Below are 23139 nucleotides of genomic sequence, written 5' to 3' on the forward strand. Positions count from 1 at the left end.
CGAAATCCAGAATTGGGTTAAAAAGGCAAAGAGGAATGTTTTTTTATTTAAAATTGATTTCGAAAAGGCTTACGATAACATCAACTGGAACTTTGTGGTGGATATTCTTTCTCAAATGGGTTTTTCCAATAGGTGGTCCTCGTGGATCAAAGGCATTATTTCATCGGCTAGAGCGTCGGTGTTAGTTAATGGCGCCCCTACCTTCGAGTTCAAGTGCCATAAAGGTATGCGGCAAGGAGACTCGATTTCTCCCTTCCTCTTTGTTATTGTTATGGAATCTCTTTCGTGTATGATTTCAAAGGCTTGTGATTTGGGCATTGTTAGGGGTGTTGATCTTCCTCATGACGATCCTTCTATTTCTCATTTGTTCTTTGCTGATGATGTTATTATCCTTGGGGAGTGGGATAGGGATATCATTCTTAATGTGGTTATAATTCTGAAATGTTTCCACGCATGCTCGGGCCTCCACATAAATTTCGGTAAATCTAATATTTTCGGGCTTGGTGTGAACAATGGTGAGATTGAGGATATGGATGTGTTGGTTGGGTGTAAAGCGGAAGTGTTTCCATTCAAGTATCTGGGTTTGACGATTGGGGCGAATATGAATCGGGTTAATAATTGGAGATCGGTGTACGACATTTTTGAAAAGCGGTTGTCTCTGTGGAAATCCTCCTTACTTTCCATAGGTGGCAGAGTCACGCTGATTCGGTTTGTTCTTGAGAGTCTCCCATCGTATTTTTTTCGTTATATCGTGCTCCTGCTAAAGTGGTGGAAGATTTGGAAAGCATTATCAGAAAGTTTCTGGGGGGGGGGGGCGTCTAGTGAGAAAAAGCTTCATAGGGTTGCTTGGGATAGGATTGCCTCGCCTGATGGGAGGTCTTGGCTTACATAACCTTAAGGAGGTTAATTTAGCTTTGCTTTCTAAGTGGGCTTGGAGGTTTAAAACGGAGAAGGATATTCTGTGGGTTAAAGTGGTTAGTGCCATTCATTCGGGTGGGTCTACTTGGGATTTCTTTCCAGGGAGAAAAACTTTCGGATGAGTTTGGTGTAATATTGTTTCAGTGTTAAAAAGGCCGGTGGTGGACAATATTCCTATTCGGAACTTTTTTCGAGGAGTGGTGGGTTCCGGTGAAAACATTTTATTTTGGCTAGACCCTTGGCTGTTCGATGTTCCCCTTAAAGATAAATTCCCTGCCCTTTTTCGCTTAGAGTTGGTGAAAAATTGTAGTGTCCGTGATAGAATTGACGGGGACGGCTTGTGGTTATGGAGGCATAACTTGGAGGCGGATTCTGAATGGAAGGAATGGAATGATCTTTCCCTGGCGTTGGGTTCGGTTAGTTGTTCGTCCCGGGCCGACAGGTGGGTTTGGCTGGGTAGGGGCTGTGCTTCCTTCTCCGTTGCTGCTGTTAAGAAGCTCATTGTCGAAAAGAAGGATTTCAGCAGCCGATATGCTCTGGAATGGTGCAGTTGGGTTCCGTTAAAATGCAACATTTTTTATTTGGCGAGCGGAATTGGATCGGATTCCTACGGTGGATGCCTTAGCAATAAGAGTTGTGGTGGTGGCGGACACTGATTGTTGTTTCTGCAATTCGGGATCGGACTCGGTTGCTCATTTATTCTCTGCATGTCCGTTTGCGTTAAGTCTTTGGGAGAAAATAAGTCTTTGGTGTCGGGTGTTTAAATTCTTTATTTTTTCGTTTAGAGATTTGATTGAGATTCACAACACCGGTTCGAGAAAGGAGTCGGAGAGAAAGGCGTTGCAAGGGATCGTCTATACAGCTTGTTGATTGTTATGGAAGGCCAGGAATACTCTTCGGTTCAATGGTAAAAGAAGCAGTGTGGAAGAGATATTTAGCGATGTTAGGGCGGTTAGCTTCCTTTGGTATAAGCATAGATACAAGAAAGGTTTGTTAGTTTGGGGTGATTGGTGTAAATTTGTAAATATGTAGTTTTGTTGTTTTTGTAGTCCGGCCCGGTTTTCAGGTTGGAGTGTCTCTAATGAAGTTCACGTTTCAAAAAAAAATCATAAATTGAGTGTTTTCTTAGTTTAAGAATTTTAAAGACCTCGTTTGTGATAAATAACAATAATTATGTAGCTAAAGATATATACTTGAGTCGAGAGTAGCGTAGTAGGAAAAGTGAGAGAGAAGTGAAGGATGGAGAAAGAAACTTTGGCAATGGTTGTGTCTGTCTATGATCCAAAGTTCCGGTTTTCCTTTGTTTAGTTATTGACCTAACGAATTCTTAGGCCTCCATAAATTCCTTTGCATAATACAACGAAGGAGGCCAAGCCTTTACACAACCAGCAACCTCAAAACCAATCCCATTCTCAAGCCACCAAGGCTTACTATTTTATTTATGTCTCAATTTTTTCTTATATAAAACGCAACTGCTGTAACTATCATTTATACAACAAATCTTGTATCAACACTATAATAATTACACATTTAAATATCTACAAAAATCAATATCAAATACCATCAAATTCCTAGATCAAATGATGGAGAATCCAGAAAATCCAGTTCTTGGATTTTCTTCGACATGTTTGATTTAGATCTCACTAGTTCGGAAGCTTGTTCTTCCAATGCATCAAGATCAATTCCCTGAAAGAAGTCATCATCCAATTCATCCACCTGCAATGTCATTTCCTTACCAGCAGCAGCAGCTTCCGGGTTTAAAAAGATTTCCTTCTCTAAGTTACGAACCGGAAGGGGCCCACACCCACCTTGGGAAAAACTCAACTTTCGCCTTTTAGTGTCATCAGCCACCGTGCTGGGAATTACCACAGTATCTGAAGATAACCTTTTGGCATTCAGATGGGCAGCAGATGTTGAATCCCCAACAGATGGATTTGTTGTCCCCGCTGCACTCCCAGCATCAGCTGGAGTCATGCTGTAAGGACTGGAATCTACTATTGGTGATTGAGTGAGTAACGACCGTCTGCCATAAAAACATACCACAAACTAAGAATGTCAATTCATAGCCAACTTTGATCCAAGATTGTACATGCCCGTTTTCTTATAAACAAATTTAAATATGACCATCGTATTTCTTCTCTTTCTCCTTAGGCTATATGTTGTGGTTTAACTAAAAAGTGTGTAACACCTTGCCACATAGACAATGGGCTTTAACTAGCCCACCCTTTAACTACCATGTTGTGGTCTAACTAAAAAAACAAAAAAAAAAAAAATGTGACTGGTTGATGCACATGTGGACCCCATCTCACAGGCGTTGAGGGGGTAACGCCCTCTGTACAGTGCTTGGTGGTTTAACAAGGTAGGGTGGCATGTGCTTAACGTCCACAATGGATAGTCTAGTCTAAACTCTCAAATCCTAGTACATGTTTTCAGGAAAGGGCATAAAGGTTATAGATTTTCAAAATGAGTATATTTTATATTATGACCTTTTGTTGGGTATATATGATACTATAACAAGTTTTGAAGAAGATACATGAAATTATCCCTATTTTAAATTTCTAAAATAAATGTTAGGGCAGATGGAACAATTTTGAAACTTGGCCGGTAATACTGTGTTGCTTTAGAAGCATGTCAACAAAATTCATCGATTAACAAAAAAAAAAAAAAAGCATCAATTCTTTTTAATATTACTATGACCATGATTAATTTTGAAAAGAGGGAAGTTTTAGAAATGGACCTATATACAGCCATCATGTCGAATTGAGTTGATTCCGCCTGTGTTGTAGGGTTTATTCTGTCATCTATGAAACTACCACCATAAGAATCTTCCCCTTCATCATCATCCGAAGCTTCTTCTGAAGATGCCCTGAGATTTTATCAAACAAATTTTCAACATTAATAAAATTTTCAAACACTCTAATATAGACGAGTTGTCCATCTAATAGGCTGGCTATATGATCAAGAAAAATAAAAACAACTTTCACAGAAACCAAAATGCCAAGAAATAGAAAAGTTAACATTATTGATTTAAACATATAAACTTACTCAGCTTCGTCATCGATAAAAACCCGGGCATTGCTGTTTAACGGCTTCCTACCACCTGGCACTAAATAAATCATACAATAAATCTGTTGGGGCGTGCGTTTTGAAAGTGATTATACTCGACTGAAAATAGGAATCAGTTAATCAGACAATCATAATCACTTCTCCCTAAAACCAAACACGCCGTGTATAATACAAGCTCCGAAATTAAAACCGTAAAAATTTTCAACTTACCTCTATCAAAAGCACGATCCAACAGAGCAAAAGATCTACTACCAGATACTACCGATGAATGGCTTACAGTTTCTTCTTTCCCGCTTTTGACATCGCAAACCTTTCTCAACCTTTTCAGCTTTTTCTTCGGTTGACTAACTGATTTTTCACCAGAACTCAAAAGCCAATCTTTACTGTTAGACAAGTTTGTCATAGGTGTTTTGACTTCTCCCACAAGCTTGGAACCAGAAGCAAGCTCTTCTTTCAGTAAATTAAATTGTGGAATTCCTACTTCTTTATTTGGGGTACTTTCCTTAACTACCTCATCATTCTTGCTTTCAACCAACGCTATGGAGTTATTATCAACATCTGGAGTCGTATAGAAACCTTTTTCTTTATTTGATGTGCCTGCATATGGAAACAACTTTCAAGATTGTTAATTATGAAGAAATAATTATAATGTAAATTTTTAATATACATTTGTATTTTTTGTTGTAAGAATTTTAAATTTAAAATACTAAGTGCTCGGATCAACCCGTGAATATTTGTGTCGTATTCAGGTTCATGTGTCTGACACGATTTTCGGGTCCGGGTCGGGTTGGATCCGTCAACCCGCGAACACGGCCCGGTTAACGCCCCTAAAATGAACCGTGGGTAGTTTGACCCATTAGAACCATTTCCATTTCAATTCAATATTTTTATTTCAATCAACCAACCCTTTAATATTATAAACACAGCCCGTTTCACCAACTCATGAGTGGATCAAAATTACCACTTTGTATGATAATGATCAACAGTATCATTGTAGCAGTAATAACAGGTATATAGTGGAGGAGACAAATTGAACCCACTAATGTGAAAACAAGCCAAACTGGAATACATTTTATTGACACCCTAGTGTCCACAACTTGCTGTATTAATTTATCAAAATAAATTAAATCACTATTCTAATAAGCTTTTTCATTATTTTTGGAAATCAAAAGGTTGAGAAAAGGAAGTGGGTGTGGGTGTGGGTGTGGGTGTGGGTCAACCCAAGCAATGATACGTGCCAATTTTACTATAGTCATTACAGTAAAAAGAGAGCTTCTAGCATAAAATAGCATGATAGTATGCACCAGTTCCTGATAATATTAACCAATTACGAAAACTCACTTAAATCGAAACAAACATTTAGTTATTCAAAAAAATAGCAAACAACCTTACAATTTAAGAGGGGACAGTTTCGTCCTTTGTTGTTTGATGGTTTTATTTTCCGGTAAAAAATATTTACTTTGATGAAATTAAAAAAAAAAGTATTATGATTACAAAAATAGTTGAATATTATATCAAAATCAGATCATCATCCTCATACTCGGTAAATTCCACCTATAGCAAAGATAAGGTAGGGTCTGAGGAGGGTAAGATGTAGACAACCTTACCTCTACCCGTAGGAATAGAGAGGCTGCTTCCGGTGAGACCCCCGGGTCGGTAGTAGTTTTGCATCAAGCCTTGGACCTAAGACACATAACACTCAGCAATCGAGACAAAGGCCGATTAGTGTATGTACCCCCTTGTCTTTCGGCTATCAACGCCACCACATGATTAACCGTCCCCCGCTTTTAACGTTATTTTCACGAAATTAGTAAAATAACGTTAAAATTAGTGCACTTTCACTTTTGCCCCCCAAGGGCCGACACATATATACATTATATGTGCATATTGCAAGCAGGGCGTTATATCAAAATCAGATAAAAAGACAAAATTGACCTGCTAAAGTGTAAAATGTTGCTATTTATGCAACAAATTAAGTGTTGCTATTTTAGAGAATTTGTGTAGTTAATTGGTAGAATCAGAAACTGAGACATAGTATTATGTTGGTAATTGATGTAAAATATAAAAACAAGAGAAAAAACACTGACATTTATTATGTGCTGGGGACTCGGGAACGACACCATTCATCAATAGATTAGTTAGTCGAGGACTGAGATCACCAGCTTCATCTACAACATTAGGAATCACTGTGCCACTAACTTCTCTTTTTAATAACTCTGAATCATCTCCATCTACTTTGTCTTCTTGCAAATCATTAAAAGATTCTTCATTTACATCCAATGCTATCTCTGGATGCTCTTCATGTACAACAGCGCTTGAATGACCAGACTTATTCTGGGGAATTGAACTTTTAGTTGGAGAAAACAATTTTACTGGGAAAAGCGGTACAGAGAGAATCAATATATTTCCGTTTGAATCAACAGCTGTAAAATCGGACCCAAACAAGAAGGAATGGTGTTTCTCGGATTTTGATATGTCCAATGTGCCAGTTTCTGTTTCTTCATCTTCTGCAACATTGTTAAAGAAGATAAGAAAAACATAAAACACTATTTATTTAAAGACTGAATGTATCTTTTAGAAGGTACATATTTAAAAGGGTACTTCTTCTTCGCAAATCAGATATTCTCGAGCCTTTTTTACCTCTTGTGTGATGATCGACAGTTTCATCTTTGAAGCACTCTTTTAAAGTCTCTTCATCCTGAAGTAAAAGCAAGCAACACAAGTTAAGGTTGCCCTACGCTCAACTCTTTGAAACCTCCTAAACCGCTTTACTCAAAAAAGAAAAAGATCGTTATTTAGTGTATGAAACCTCCAAACCACTTTACTCGAAAAAGAAAAAGATCGTTTTTGTTTCTTGTTTCTGTAATCAGATTTGATGGATCACCTATTTATGAAATTAAAAAAATAAAATCACAAAGGATTGTCAGCAAGTAAAGGTAACCCGTTTTGACCCATCCATAAACTCAGCCCATTACCCAATTGCCTGACCAACCCTTTCTGCCACCTATAGTATTGCCAAAAATACAGGTGGCAAATTCAACCCATTTATTTATATTTATATAAAATTGAAATGGGTTAAACATGTCAAATTGACATCAATGATATTAAAAAACAGAATTGGTATCGTATATTGAAACTTGAAAATAATGAAGGATTACATTACATCCAAATATAAAGAACAACTATTTACACTTTAATACCCTAGACAATAATAATAATTAACAAATAGTCTAAACTGACTTAGGCTAATATTCCCCCGCAAGTTCAGGGCGGTTAGCAATCTGCAACTTGGAACGCAAAAACTCAAACTTCTGGGATGACAAGGGCTTTGTAAAGATATCAGCGATTTGATCGTCAGTAGAGATGAACTTGACATTTAACTTTCCTTGAGTTACTTGTTCACGAACAAAGTGGTAGTCAACTTCAACATGCTTGGTACGAACGTGAAATACTGGATTAGCCGTGAGGTATGTAGCGCCAAGATTATCACACCAAAGTGTAGGCGCCATGCTATCCAATCCAAGTTCCCGAAGCAAGGACTTCAACCAAATCAATTCAGCAACAGTGTCTGCAATAGCCTTGTACTCGGACTCTGTGGAGGATCGAGATACAGTTTTCTGTTTGCGAGCAGACCAAGAAATGAGATTCGAGCCTAAATAGATAGCAAATCCCCCCGTGGATCGACGATCGACTGGGCAACCAGCCCAGTCAGAGTCCGAGAATGCATGAAGATTGGAGTTCCAATTAGAGTCCGAAAAGGCTTGAAGGTGATAGCCCGTATTATGTCGAATCCATAATCCCAAATCGATAGTGCCCTTAAGATAACGTAGGATGCGCTTGACACCGGCCCAGTGGTTCTCAGTAGGAGCATGCATGAACTGGCAGACTTTATTAACTGCAAATGCAATGTCTGGGCGAGAAAGCGTAGCGTACTGAAGAGCTCCAACTGTCTGCCTATAGCGAGAGGGATCATCGAGTAAGGGACTATCATCGGGTAACAACACATGAGAGGTGCTCATGGGAGTTGATATCGCCTTGCAATCAGCAAGACCAGCACGGTGTAATATCTCACATACGTATTTCCTTTGGGAAAGAACCAAGTCAGAACCTTTGTGAACAACTTCGACCCCCAAAAAATAATGTAATTGACCCATATCCTTAAGTGCAAAAAGAGAGTTGAGTTGCTGAATGATTGATGCAACAACAGTGGAGTTGTTGCCGGTGATGATAATGTCATCCACATAAACTAGAAGATAGACAAGGCAGCCCGAGGAGTTCCGTATAAAAAGTGAGGGATCTGTTTTGGACCCATAAAATCCCAACTGATGAAGTGAAGTAGACAACTTTGTGAACCAGGCACGAGGAGCCTGTTTGAGGCCATACAATGACTTGTGCAACAAGCAGATGTGATCAGGTTTGGTTTGATCAATAAAGCCTGGAGGTTGGCGCATGTACACCGTTTCCTCAAGATCTCCATGGAGAAAGGCCGTTTGAATGTCTAACTGTCGGAGAGGCCATTTGTTGCTGACAGCTAGAGATAGGACGGTACGAATAGTGGCAGGCTTAACGACCGGACTAAAGGTCTCATGATAGTCCACGCCATGCTGTTGATTGAAACCTTTTGCCACGAGTCGGGCTTTGTGCCTGGTAATCTTTCCATGTTCATCAGTCTTTAACCTGTAAACCCATTTACAATCAACAACATTAGCATTGGAAACAGGGGGCACAAATGTCCACGTGCCATTCCTATGAAGCGCAGATAGCTCTTCGGCCATTGCTTGGCGCCATTCTAAAGACTTGTTAGCAACGGTAAAGCTAGTTGGTTCAATGGGAGGAGATGTGGAGGTGGTGGCAGTGTAGGCAGCGGGGTTGTATCGAGCGGGTTTGTATCGATCTGGTTGTTTAGGATTAGGACGCAGGTTTGATGGTCGAGGCCGAGGAGGTGGTGGTGGGGGTGGGGGTGGGGGTGGTGATGGTATGTTGGTATTAGCGGACGGAGTAGGTGATGGGGGTGGAGATTGTGGAGGAGATTGAGGAGGTGGTGATGGGTGGGTTGGTGATTGTGGTGGTTCGGGTGGAAAGCCGGGTGGTGGGTCAGGAAAAATAGAGATGTAAGGAGGGGTAGAGGGTGATGGTGGTGTTGGTGAAGGCTTATAGGGAAAAACATGTTCGTTGAAGCGAACATGCCGAGCAATGTAGATCCGATCAGTGGAAGGGTCAAGGCAGCGATAACCATGGTGAGTAGGACTGTAGCCTAGGAAAACACAAGGAGTAGACCGGAATTCAATTTCGTGACGATTGTACGGACGAAGGTAAGGAAAAGACTTACATCCAAAGACTCTTAAGAATGAGTAATCCGGTTTTCGTTTGAAGACATGTTCAAAGGGAGATTTGTTAGATGAAACACGAGAGGGGAGGCGATTTATGAGGTATACAGTTGTTTCAAAAGCAAAGTTCCATAAGCGTTGAGGAAGACTGGATTGAGCCAAGAGGGTGAGTCCAGTTTCCACAACATGACGATGACGACGTTCAACAAATCCATTTTGCTCACTGGTGTGAGGACAAGACCGTCGATGGATAATGCCAAGGTTGCGACAAAGATTGGTAAGAGGTCGAAATGTTTGAAGAGGCTTTGACGGCAGTGAAAGCAACCTTGGGCAAAGACTTGAGTTGTGGGGCCCGAAAGGAGGGTAGTGCGTGTAGACTCGTCCTTCACAACAAAATAAGAAGAGTGAAATTCAAAGAAAACATTGTTGTCAAGACAAAATTTTTGAACAGATAAAAGATTTTGTTTTAGTTGAGGAACATGAAGGATATCAGATAGGGTAAAGGTTTTGTCTGGTGAGTAAATTTTGGATGAACCAATGTGAAAAATGGGTACTGAGTTACCGTTACCAACAAGTAAAGAATCATTACCATCATAGGCCTCAGAGCTATCCATGCTAGCCAGGTCTGGAGTGGCATGATGAGTTGCACCAGTGTCGGGCTTCCAAGTAGGTCCAGAAGATGGGCCAACCTCTGAGCGTGTTGTAAAGTTGGCCTGTGGAGCAGGTTGAGACTGGTTCGATTGAGTTGGACATTGAGATGGTAAATGTCCTATACCACACCTGTTGCAATGACCATAAACAGTGTTTTGGGTGGAAGCCCAAGAAAACTGTCGTGTGCCACTGCTATCCCGAGGGCGGTTGTTAAAACCACCACGTGAGTTGCCACGAGAAGATCCACGAGATCCACGACCGCCTCGATTGTTATTGAAGGACTGAGAACCAAAGTAAGCTTGAGGGCGTGGGGATTGAATGGGGTTTAGTTGATAACCCAATTGAGTAGCCATTAGTTGAATGTTTTGTAGTTGTTGTTGAAGTTGATCAATATTCGGTTGTTGAACCGAAGGGGCAGCAGTCGATGATGATTGTTGAATCGAAGGAGCATTTGCCATGAAAGCATAGGGGGTAGCAGTCATCATTCTTGTAAAGACATAATCATGGTCACACAGAAGACCATGTAATTCATGGAAGGAAACGGGAGGAACACGGGCTAATAAGTTGGCATTGAGACCATTGTATTCCTCTCTAAGTCCTGTAAGAGTGAGCATGACAAGATCCTTGTCTTTAACCGGTTCTCCAATGTTAGCAAGGGCAGTGGCGTACTCTTGAGCCCTGCTGAGATATTCTGCCGGTTTTTCATCACCTTTCATGGTGATTCTCAGAAGTTGACTTTTAAGGGTAAATTCATGGGACAATGTAACAGGGGCATAAGCCCGTTCAAGAGACAACCATACCTCACGTGATGTTTTTCCCTGAATGTGCTGATAGGAATCTTCAGAAACTGTTGAGATGATCAGCATACGGATGTGAGCATCATTGCAGATCCACGGGGTGTAGCTTGGATTATCGGTAGTTGCAGACTCGTTTGTAACTTTCTGTTTGGGACATGGTATGGTTCCGTCAACATAACCAAAGAGATTATGAGATGTGAGAAAGGATTCGATCATAGATCTCCAATAACCATAGTTGGTAGGCTTGAGAGAGAAGGAGAACTTGTGAGAGTTGTGAATAGTTTTCTCCTGATGTGAGAACTGGATGATTGCTGCCATTAGGGACTGCTACTGTTTAAAAAAAAAGCTGCTGTAGAAATCGAAAACTGCTGCTGTTGAAACTTGGACTTGCTTATTGTTGAAATTGGACTCCTGTTGTTCAGCCGATGTGAGAAGAGACACCTTTGTTGCAGTCGGAACTGGTTTTCCAGCCAGAAAAAGACCGCTGTTGATGCAGCCTGGATTTTTTTTTGCCGTAATTGAAATTTAGGGTTAGAGAAAAAAAAGGATGCTCTGATACCAAAACAGTATATTGAAACTTGAAAATAATGAAGGATTACATCCAAATATAAAGAACAACTATTTACACTTTAATACCCTAGACAATAATAATAATAATTAACAAATAGTCTAAACTGACTTAGGCTAATATTAAATATTACAAAATAATAAAATACCGGGCCATTGAAAGATAATCCTTGCAAATATTGCATTGTATGAATTAGCATTGTTGTTCTGACGGAATGAGCAACTTGATGCACTCTTGATGGAAATGCTTGAAAGTGAGGAAAAGCAATAAGAGAAGGTCTCCAGTTATCTTGTCTTGCAGGATCAAAATACTTTTCAAGAAGATGGGTCTCAACGTCTGTAAGTTTAAGTTTATATCTGGGTATCATCTCAATTGCATCATCTTCTTTCACTTTCTTACCACGTGGAATAAATTCTTCAATTTTCAAAAATTTCACCAGCTTTTTTTCAGGTTTGAAAACATGAGGAACCATCCTTAAACTAGGGTGAAACAAGAAGTTTTTTTCTGCATTCTGCATATGTTTATTAACAGCCTTACCCTTAGCTTGCTTGCTCTTATAACCGCTTAACTCTATACCTTCACAAGCTAAGATCACAACTCGTCCTTGACTCTTCCTACCAGTTCTCCCCATGCGTTGAATCATGCGTATAGGTGATATATTAGCATCAAAACATATAACAAGATCAACTTCCATTATATCCAGACCCTCTTCTGCTATTGATGTCGCAACAATAACATTATACCCGCCATCCCGGAATTTCTAACAACAGACAAAACAAAATTTCCATATAATATATGACGAAAAGAAGGCCGCATAGAAGTTTAAAAGAAAAAACATTACCTGTAAAACAGCCTGCTGAACTTTTTGTGATTGGCCCTTTGATGTTTTGCCTGTGCAAATTTATAATCAAACATGAAATTCAAAATACTCATCACATCAATGTGATAAAAAAAAATGTTTAAAAGTGAACTTCATGTAACAAGCAAAAACATATCGCTAGAATGTTTTTTTTATTTTTATTACTGAAAATTTTAATAACTGCTTGACCTGAATTTTGACCAACAAATTCTGTAGCTTTAACATATTCTCCAATGGTGTTTAATGATGACATTATGTCCCTGGAAAAACAAATAAGAAAAATATTTTGTAACTACAAATGACCTTGCTAAAGCATGTTTATTGCTGAAATTAAAATAAATTTGAGCATATCTTGACCTTACACTCTCTCTAAAATGTGAGAAAATGATTACCCTCGACTTCTGGGGATCTTGTTTTTCTGCATATTCCGAACAATTATCAGAATCTCCAGACATATATCAATAATTAGAAAAATAGGTGATGGGACGTACTGAAGTGTTCAACTAGGACTTGTAACATCTTTACAAACTTCGGACTACGAGCACCATGAGATAAGTTTTGTTGCATTATAATCTTTGCTTTGTGAATGGTTTCATTTCTACTAAAAAGGCGAGCAAAATGCCTGAAGCTTGACAAACGTTAGCAGCATGTTTTTATACAACTAAAAGTAAAACATCATGATAAGATGGAGAAAAGTACCCCTGCTTCAATTTTTCTTCAAGCATCTCAAATGCCGGTCGTATACCATGGGCAGAAACCAGCTTCCTTATATGATATAATGTGATGAGAACTCCAAGACTCCCTTCTACTTCCGGATATTTAACTGGGTCCAAATCTTGTGGTGGAAATTGACGAAAGTTTTCCCTTGACCTTAGAAAGTCAACTGGGCTGAGCTGTCATATTAAGATGCATGTCAAGTTGTCAACAGTGAGTATTAAAAAGTATATGCAATCAAACACGACCCGTATCAACCCCCTTCATAAATATTATTTGACCAAATGAAATAGCTTGTATAATTCTGAAGAACACTTTGTGGACGTTAAATATGAAACAATTTAAGAACAGAATATAAATGTCTGCATAAACAGATTCAGCTTTTGATTATCTGATGATTTAGGTCAGATACCAGTTGCAACAAAACCAATGAAAAAGGGTATAATCAAATCACTTATTTGCCCCTACAATTACAAACTAAGAAATCTTACTGTTTGGGGGTCTCTTTTTGGAAGAACTCCAAAGTCAGCCAGCTTTTTAGTATGTACACGAATTACATCCAATAGTAGCTTATTTACTTCAACAGCATCTTCTCCCATCTGAACCTACAACCATTGTAGCAACAGCATTTGAAAATAATAATAATAATAAAAGGTTTGACGTATAGGTCAAAGGTCAAAGTCTCAACCCATTTACTTATAGAACAAGTCAGTTTGTTTTAGTTTTACTCTAACAGTCAAACAAGTGAACGCACAAAAACAAATACCTTAAAAGCGAGTCAAAAGCAGTCCAAAGTGTATTTTTATATGCATTAAACCTAAATTCATTTATCCAGAAAGTTAGATTGTTATCTATACACTAACCTTTTTTTAATAAAACTCACACTCCTTAAATTCTACACCAGGCGAAAGGCCCTTTAGTTTAACATATATAATATAATTTCTGTGTTCATATTTGACATAATAATCAACTCACATGACTTGCACATTTTGGCAACTATAAGTTTGACTGACATGTACCTGTATTACTTCAATCTTCCTATCATGCACATAATTCATCACATCATGGTCATTCTCACTTCGATACTCAAGACGAGATATTTGCAAGTTATCAATAACTTGCTGCACGGTTTGACGGTTATCTATATAAAGTCACATAAACGTGAATTATTATCAAAGTATAATCCAGACAAGATAACTTTGTGACAGTCTTTATAGATAACTTACGTCCCGGTGTTGCAGTAAGAGCTAATATTCTCAAATGTACTGGAACAGCCATCAACTGTGAGCATTGCATCTCAGAATCAGTGATACATATTTTATTACATGTGACATACTAGGTGGCTCAAACGCATCGAGTAACGGGTCAAAACGGGTAACTCTTACTCCAAACACTTTTTGCCAGAATTTCAAAAGAAATAAAAATATGGTTACAAAAATGATGTTATTTCAACAATATTAGAATAATAAAACAAAGTAAGAACTTTCATGTATTAGAAATACACTTTGGTCAAACTTTGACCCGTTCATCCCATATAAACTGTTTCATTTTGTATCTTAATTTAACCGGTTAGTTATGAAGAATAACCCAAATCGACCCATTTATAAGTAAATGAGTCGAAATTGCCACCCATTTGATGTACTGAATGCATAGTAAAATCCAGTTCACTCTAAATATGCATACCTCACGAACAACAACACAGTAGGAATAGTTGCCAGATGCACGGTGAGCCTCGTCAATCACTAAACACACTAGTTGTTTCACCGGACATGATCCTGTATTGTATCATCTCCATAAGAAACAAGAAAAAAAACAGAACAACATTTCCACAATTTACGATTTAGACAAATAAAGAACAGCGGGTAGATGTGGCCCATGGACGGGTCAAACAGATTAGGGTTGACCAGGTAATGCTTTTTTGTCCAATTTTTTGCTTAATGATTGTATCAGTTATGATCACAAAAACAATATTATTGACATAATGATCTACTCTTATTTGTGAAATGATGTAAAAGGTTATATGCCTTAAAACAGACTCTGAATGACTCTCAACGCCTTTTGCACGTCCAACCCGGAAAAAGCCAAAAAAATTTGCTAAAGACTGTCCGTCTGTTTTTGGTTTTCAAAAGGCTGAATTTGCTGATTTGTTTTGGTGTGTCATAAACAACCGGAGAAAAAAACAAACCAAAAACACATTTATATTTAACACCTAGAAAGATGTTTGGCACTTCATGTTTTGGAAACTAAAATAAAATGAATGGGAACTGTTAAGTAATGAATCAGGTCAATACCCAGGAGGTCATAACTGAACCGGTTAGATAAAGAAGACCTAAAACCAAAGAGAACGTGGGAAACCGATTAAAATACCCAAAAAAAACCATGTAAACCCCAAACGGCATTAAACTATTAAAAAAAATTAAATGGTTTCAGTCGAACAAGGTAGTCCATGCTCACCCCCAACACTTGACCTGTCCCCCGTGTCCCGTATAGCTAAATTTTCTTCTTCAACCCGTTTGAGATGAAACGCATACGAAATAGACCCATTCATAAGTAAATGGGTTGCAAACAAAGGTTATATATATGACTTCAAATCAGGGCATTTGATGAAAGAATTTTTTTACAAATTCAAACACACACACAAGTAAAAGTAACCAAAATAAATCCATCTGTAAGTGTGTATGTGGATTCTAGAGACTTACCAGATTGTATATCCTTTTCAAGAACCTGTGGGGTCACAAAGAAGACTTGTTTATCTTTCCACAGGGAAGCTCTTTTTGAAGGATTTGTTAGCCCTGTCAAATCAACTGCCCGCTCCTGAATCATATTGTTATAAACTTGTTAATAAAACAAAAAAACCAGAAAACATAAATTGTGTATGATGAAGAAATGGCTCACTTGTGGAATTTCCACTGTTTTATGACATGCTTCTATTTGTTGCATAACAAGAGGACGTGAAGGAGCAGCAAATACAATCTTTCCTGCAATTACAACACCTAATTAAACATTCATCCAGATTTACAGATGCATGTTGGGTTCTGATAAGTCAACTTCATGCCAGATATGGATTTATGTGATTAGAGCATAGTTATTAAAGGCGCTAAGCGCACTCAAGGCGCAAAGCGCCAAACTGTATATCATCTATTTAGAACCAAAAACATTAGTGTATTAGTGTAGAAAAGTAGTTTTCCTTAGATAAAAGTAGAAATCTAGCTAGACTCTTGTCGAAATTTAGAGAATTTGGCCGGAAACTATCCGGAATCTAGGAATCTAGCCGGAATGTGCGCCTGAACCATCACCTGGAGAATTAAAGCGCAATTTACTCGACTTAAAGCGCAACTGCCTCGCCTCGCCTGAAAAATGGGCCTAGGCGCTAGAGGCGATGGCTTTTAATAACTATGGATTGGAGTCTCGGATAACATACAACTATAGCTATTAAAAACCAAATTACTATTATCGTATATTGTTGCCAGAAGTTGTGAGCTGCAATGACTTTGGCCGTTATATAAAGAGAAACTAGTGTACGCAGCTTCAGATGATACAGAATTGCAAACATGTTTTAAGGAAGCATATTATTATCTAGAGAGAGAATAATATATAAAATGAATAGAATAACAATGGGAATTCGACATCACCTTCAGGAAACCATCTGAAGTAATTATACATGACAACAGCAGCAATATGAGTTTTTCCCAATCCTGTAGGCAATGCGACCAAAGTATTTGAAAATAAAGCTTTCTCCGTAATAGAAAGCTGATAATCGCGGACAGGGGGGAATTCTGCCATAAAAGATTAAGATTATAAGCTCGAAAGTTAATTTCCCCAATGCTTATTAGAATTGTTGTAAATAATAATAGCAACTTTTATCATAACATAATGGCGCTTGTCTTCCATAAGATTACTCCTACATCATCTAGTGTGACACCTAGGCGCAGTGACAGCTAAAACATCCGAACAAGCCCTAAAAAGGGTAAGCCCTAGCTGACTACCTATTGAAGTAAAGATATTTGCTTGACAACCACGTCTCTCAAAATTAATAAACAATAACAACAGTGCAGAAGGCATATATATACCTGGGTATATCCAGGTTTTTGCAGCCTCTGGGTCAATACTAACGCAGCTAATTCTATCATCATCATCAGGGGCATCATGTTTTGGCTCCTGTTTGTTGGATTTGAGTCCAACGAATCCATCAAGTGTGGACTGACGAGAAGAAGTGGGTTTAATGTTAGGGACATGTGAATCAGACATTGAAAACGCAGCAGCAGATGATTGTTCAGCGCAAGCGGCATCGATGGCTTCACAAACTGCAACCCAATCAGTTCCCTGAAGTACCAAAAAGCAAGTTCAAAATCAAAAATTGAACACAGTAATGAAAGGGGATTAGCTTACGTCGTCGTCATCATCGCTGATAGTCGCCATTTCAGACAAGTAATGGGCGGGCGGCCGAGGCGATTAGTGTAGCAATTGAAAAGCGAAACCCTCTTTCTTTTTGATGGACAATATAAGCGGCAAAACGGTGGACGTATCAACTTGCAAAGGTCTTTCAAAATATTCAAAGTATTTTATGACTCTTACGCTCTTTCCCGAGTTATTTAACGAGAAAAAAAGAAAAGAAAAGAAAGTAAAAGTGATAAAGGGATGGACGAGAAAGGAAAATAAAAAAAAAGATGTCTTTTCCTTCGTTTTCTTCCAAAACGGAGGGATAAAAAACTAAAGATTTTAGCCTAGTTTTCCTTTCATTTCCTTCCTTAAATGAAACTCGGGAACACGACATGTTTTATTTTTCTTTCTTTTCCTTCCTTAAATAAAACTCTGAAACACAAAATATTTTTACTTTCTTTCTGTTTCTTTTCCTTTCCTTCCATTAATAAACTCTGGAAAACAGTGTTAAATCAATGGTAATTGTTTCATACAGTATTTCTTGCTCATAGTAAAAAAAACTTAAAAATATATTTGACACGAATATTAAGGTAACGATTTTAAAATAAGAAATTTCCTTATTCTATGATATTATTAACCTGATTAAAAATAATAATGATAATAGAAAAGCAGTTTGATTAAAAACAAATATTTTAGGAATGATATGGTGTTAATACGTGTCATTCTTTGAAATTGTTTATTAAAAGTAAGATTTCTAGTTTCTAATTTAGATCATCGGCAATCTGCTTGGAGGTACGAATCCAAGGTGGCATTAGCACACGAGGGGCATGTAAGGCCGCCTAACGCACCTCATACACACGAACCCAGATCGCTCGATACACACGCGATGTGCGGAAACCACCGCGTGACTCGCATCGCTCCATAGATCTCGTAATAGAAGGAGTAGAAGATGAGAGAATCAACCGATTTGTGAATACACTAAGTATTCGCATATTAGAAAGCAAACGATCACACACAATGAAAGCACACACAAGCTAGGGTTTGTTTCTCTTTCTAGAATGATATCTTGCACAGAAAGTTTTCCCAAAAAGTCTGTTTGTCATTGCATACGTTTCACATATATATACAAGACTAAATCCGGAACACATGAGTTCCGAATTCACAAATACAAATTCGGACAACAAGTCCAATACAACCTATCTGAATTTAACTTAAATTCGGACTCACAAAACCATAACCAATAAATTCGGACTAGACATATTGAAAAGACCATTCTGAATGTAACAGGTAAATTCGGAGTTCTCTAAACCACAAATTCAGATGTGGACATTAAAGACTTAACAAAATACAAGTTTTACATAAATGACCCTGGACATTCTTTAGATGACATAATCAAGCACTTATCACCAAAGGTGTACTTACAGACTCCCCATTGATATGTGTTGGATTTGCAGAACTTGTAAGTATCTTCATTAAGTCTTCGAGTATTCGCTCCCAGCTCCAATTTGATTCTTCACGCAAAACTGGACAACCATGATACCCGGTAGAGCAATCTCCCTATTTTCTTTCAAGTACTGAAGCGAGTGTCTTTTCAACCTTTTCAGCTCTTGAAGCTTGAAGTTTACCAGCCACATAGGATCCAGAACCTTTACTATAACATCGGTAACCTTCTTCTTGGTAATTACAACTTCACTTGTTTTGCCATTCACATACCAATACCCAAATGCCATCCATCCTGTCGAGATCAAACTGTCTCATTGGTATCATCATTAATCGGTTTACCAGCCACATAGGATCCAGAAGCTTGAAGTTTGCCCCAGATCAATGTCTATCATCATTGATCGGTTTTAAGGCCATACTAGTTCACTCCCGCCCTTTAAGGCCCGGTGTAAGGTTTGTCAGACCTGATAGCGCTATCAACTAATATCTCGTTCGCCATGTTAGGCGACTAATCGGTATAAGTGTAGGGGACTTTCATGATAGAGTTCCGTTTAGCACGCTAGAGACATTAATTAATAATATTGTTTAATTACTATTCCGTTCCCCCAGAATATTAGGTTCCCAAACCACCGGGAATACATGCTTTTATTGTTAGTGTGAACTCACCTTTGCTTTGCTCGGTAGATAAAGTATTTGTCCTAAGTTTGGTCAACCACGTCTTATTATGTTTACCAATATTAGGACCGTACAAGGTATCACATATTATCTACACGTATTTAGCAAGTAGCGTGCAAGTAACAACTACTGTATGTTATACCAAACATGTACATATACACAAATATCATGAGAAAAACTATACTACCCACGACCTCGAGCTTGGCGCAGTAGTTTTTGCGTTAAAGATTTGGCGACACTACCTATATGGTACGAAGTGTGTGGTTTTCACTGACCATAAGAGCCTACAACACATCTTTAACCAAAAAGAGCTTAATATGCGTCAGCGACGTTGGGTGGAATTACTTAACGACTACGACTGCGAGATTCGCTATCATCCTGGCAAAGCGAATGTCGTGGCCAATGCACTTAGTCGTAAGACTCATGTTAGCAGCATTCGTTGTTTTCAAGTTTCTAGCGACCTTCACACTTGCATTCGTGAAGCTCAATACTCGTCAGCCAACGAAGGTAGCCTAATTGTCGAAATCCGAGGTGCTTCTATCGATCAACTTGTGACCAAATCAGATGGACTTCAATATTACCTTGATCGCATCTGGGTGCCAGATCGTGACAATCTTCGTGAGCTCATTTTGAACAAGGCGCACAAGTCTCGATACTCTATTCATCCTGGTGCTGATAAGATGTACCACGATCTGCGTTCATCCTATTGGTGGCCTGGTATAAAGAAGGACATTGCCATCTACGTTTCGAAATGTCTCACATGCTCAAAGGTCAAAGTTGAGCATCAACGTCCTTCTGGTCTACTCGAACAACCTGAAATCCCTGTTTGGAAATGGGATAGTATTGATATGCACTTCATAACCAAACTTCCTCGCACACCTTCTGGTCACGATAGCATTTGGGTAATCATCGATCGTTTGACCAAATCCGCTCATTTCCTTCCTATTCGTGAAGATTTCAAGGTTGAGAAACTTGCTCGACTCTATACTGATGAAATCATATGCCGTCATGGTATCTTGACATCATTTCTGACCGTGATGGTCGTTTCACTTCGCGTCTTTGGCAAACTTTCTAGTTCTCTATCGGTTCTCATTTGAATCTCAGTACGGTCTTTCATCCTCAAACGAATGGATAGACTGAACGTACTATCCAAACCCTATAGGACATGCTCCGTTCTTGTGTCATCGACTTTGGTGGTAGCTGGGATGTGCATTTACCATTGATCGAGTTCTCGTACAACATTAGCTATCACTCCAGTATTCAAATGACTCCTTTTGAGGCATTGTATGGTCGCAAATACCGATCTCCTATTAGCTGGCATGAGATTGGTGACAAACAATTTACTGGCCATGAGCTCACACAAGAAACAAGGATAAGATTCTTCAAATCCGTGACAACTTACTCAATGCTAGAAGTCGACAAAAGAGCTACGCTGACAAAAGACGCAAACCTTAGGAGTTTAACGTTGGTGATCATGTACTCCTCAAAGTGTCTCCTTGGAAAGGAGTAGTTCTTTTTGGTAAAAAAGGAAAACTTACCCCTCGCTATGTTGGTCCTTTCAAGATACTCGAGAGGACTGGCGAGGTGGCTTATCGACTCGATTTACCTCAAGAACTCAACAATGTTCATCCAACGTTTCATGTCTCGAACCTCAAGATGTCTAGCTGAAGGACTTCAAGTTCCTCTCGAAGACCTCCAAATCAACGAGACTTTGCATTTTGTGGAGAAACCCGTCGAAATCATGGACCGAGGTGTCAAGAAACTGAGGCGCAATCAAATTCCTATCGTTAAGGTTCGATGGGAAGGAAAACGTGGCGCTGAATTTACTTGGGAACTCGAGAGTGATATGAAGACCAAGTATCTACAACTTGTTGTTACTTCTTCCTAAATTTCAGGACGAAATTTCCTAAAGGATGGGAGAGTGTAATGCCCTGCTATTTCGTACTTTCCATACTTAGAAAGTGTCGCTTGTAATTCTATTTTTGGAAGTCTTGTGTTCTTGTAATCGTTCTTTCATTGTAATCTTTGTAAAATCGAGACTTGAATCATAATGAAATTCGTATTTTCTTTACATACGTGTTATACACATTTCATATACTTGGATTGATGAAACATGTGATACTTTATTCATACTTCGTGCAAAATACGTCAAACTTGTAGACACGTGCCTTATATGCTAAAATTACGCAAATTCGATACTTATTCTCGACATATATACTTGTTTATATGTGTTTTATATTTGGTTCACGATTAAATTACATAATATACCCTTAAGTATGATTCTTGCGGTTAAAATACCATGAAAACCCCTAAAACACGCAAATACGAAAGTATAGGAGGTGTAAGTGTCAAAAATAAATCTTTTTGCATCAGCCAAGTGGCTCACCCGCCGTGACCCGCTCCCCAATACTCTCTCGCAGCCGGCGAGAGGGTCTAATCCGCAGAAATGACCAGCTAGTTACGGGATTGGCCAAAATGGTGTGTTTTGTTGGTTGGTTTTGTGTTTTCTACATTAAATTCTCACAACCAACTTAACTAATTCTTCCCTATAAAAGCTAACCCATTTCCACACATTTTCCACTTTACAACTCACTCAAATTCACTCTCAAATCAGTAGCAAAGACAGAAGATAAGCATATTCGTATTAAGGCACTAAAGTGAGCATAACTTCTTCATTTCTCAACCTTTTCTTTGATTCTTCTTTCTAATCACTTGGAACAAGCCTAGGTATGATTCCATAGGTTTTCCACGGAAAACCAAGGTCTGGAACATCACTAAAACAGGCTCCAAAGTGATACAAACTTTCTGTTTTGATTTAAACTTTGTTAAACTTGCTTGAACTTGAGGTTTCTCATACACATTCCTATGTCATTATGCTCATAACCAATTATATGGTTAGTCGGGCTTAAAAACAAGGTTGTGACATCTAAAATCAGAGGTGAAAAAATCATAAACATTCTGTTTTGTTTGGGTTTTAACCCACAAGTAATGAATAAGTTTAAGGCCTGGTGTTTGTGTGATTATAATGGTAGCTTGGGCTATCCTACTTGAAAATCCACACATTACTTGATGATTTCCTTAGATTAGTTGTAATTATTTCATTCTTATTGTATGTTCATGACCCTCCTTGGTTGTCTATGACAACAAGTGTAGTGGTGAACACCAAAGAGGTGCCTAAATGGAAGACTTGTTCTTCCTACCTCATGCATGACTTATGTGAAATACAAAGAGGTTCCTAAATGGGGGATTCATCCTCCTACCTCATACTTGACTTATATGACAATATGACATCTATATAACTTATATGATATATTCAAGTAACCAAACTCTTGATGATGAACTAGTAGTCATTTGTCAAGATAGTAGATTACATCATCTAAGGACCATAATGCTTGTCACGATTCTAATGGGCATTTGATCCATGAAAACATTTAAACTCTTTTGAGTTTCATAGTGTCAAGAACAAGTATTATGTGTGCTAGGTGATTATTTTCTCGTATGTATACTTTCATGCAATTTAAACTATGAATCTTTAATCTTTCGTTAACTCCCCATACTCATTCGTCTATGTTTCTTCGTGTAGAAGGACAAGGTGCTCCATTCTAATCAACCAACAACTCTCGCGGGATTACCAAGTGGAAAGCTTGCAAAACCGTGAGTATACTCGATCCCGTTTTACTTTTAAATCACTTTTGGGTGCAACATGTATGTTATACAAAATATACTTCACATGAAACTATTTTA

At 38.5% G+C, this 23139-nt stretch overlaps 1 protein-coding gene across 4 annotated transcripts; it reads right to left on the reverse strand.

Annotated features, from left to right (window-relative positions):
• Positions 1-2351: 2351 nt before the first annotated feature.
• LOC110920717 (DEAD-box ATP-dependent RNA helicase FANCM) lies at positions 2352-17444 on the reverse strand. Of its 4 annotated transcripts, none has more exons than XM_022164915.2 (21): positions 17290-17444; positions 16971-17223; positions 16533-16676; positions 15796-15878; positions 15600-15714; positions 14584-14675; positions 14127-14181; positions 13920-14041; positions 13392-13505; positions 12886-13079; positions 12678-12808; positions 12544-12604; positions 12376-12446; positions 12169-12218; positions 11476-12087; positions 6625-6682; positions 6072-6491; positions 4195-4581; positions 3964-4018; positions 3656-3784; positions 2352-2941 (listed from the first exon to the last, which is right to left on the reverse strand). In XM_022164915.2, the coding sequence occupies exons 1-21, from the start codon at positions 17317-17319 to the stop codon at positions 2482-2484; spliced, it is 3636 nt and encodes a 1211-aa protein (XP_022020607.1). In that variant the 5' UTR covers positions 17320-17444; the 3' UTR covers positions 2352-2481. The 4 variants fall into 4 exon arrangements, with proteins under 4 accessions (XP_022020607.1, XP_022020606.1, XP_035842762.1 ...); XM_022164914.2 differs by having other exon boundaries at positions 3964-4024; XM_035986869.1 differs by lacking the exons at positions 13920-14041; positions 14127-14181 and having other exon boundaries at positions 3964-4024.
• Between the last annotated feature and the right edge of the window lie 5695 nt (positions 17445-23139).

The sequence above is a fragment of the Helianthus annuus genome, chromosome 17, assembly GCF_002127325.2.
Source record: "Helianthus annuus cultivar XRQ/B chromosome 17, HanXRQr2.0-SUNRISE, whole genome shotgun sequence".
Taxonomy (NCBI): domain Eukaryota; kingdom Viridiplantae; phylum Streptophyta; class Magnoliopsida; order Asterales; family Asteraceae; genus Helianthus; species Helianthus annuus.

Coding starts and splice junctions, on each gene's coding strand:
- LOC110920717 (XM_022164914.2), bottom strand. CDS start 17,319: ATGGCGACTATCAGCGATGATGACGACGAC. Junction 14,182..14,583: donor ACTGTGTTGTTGTTCGTGAG/GTATGCATATTT, acceptor CAATGCTCACAG/TTGATGGCTGTTCCAGTACA. Junction 6,492..6,624: donor TGTCGATCATCACACAAGAG/GTAAAAAAGGCT, acceptor ACAATGTTGCAG/AAGATGAAGAAACAGAAACT.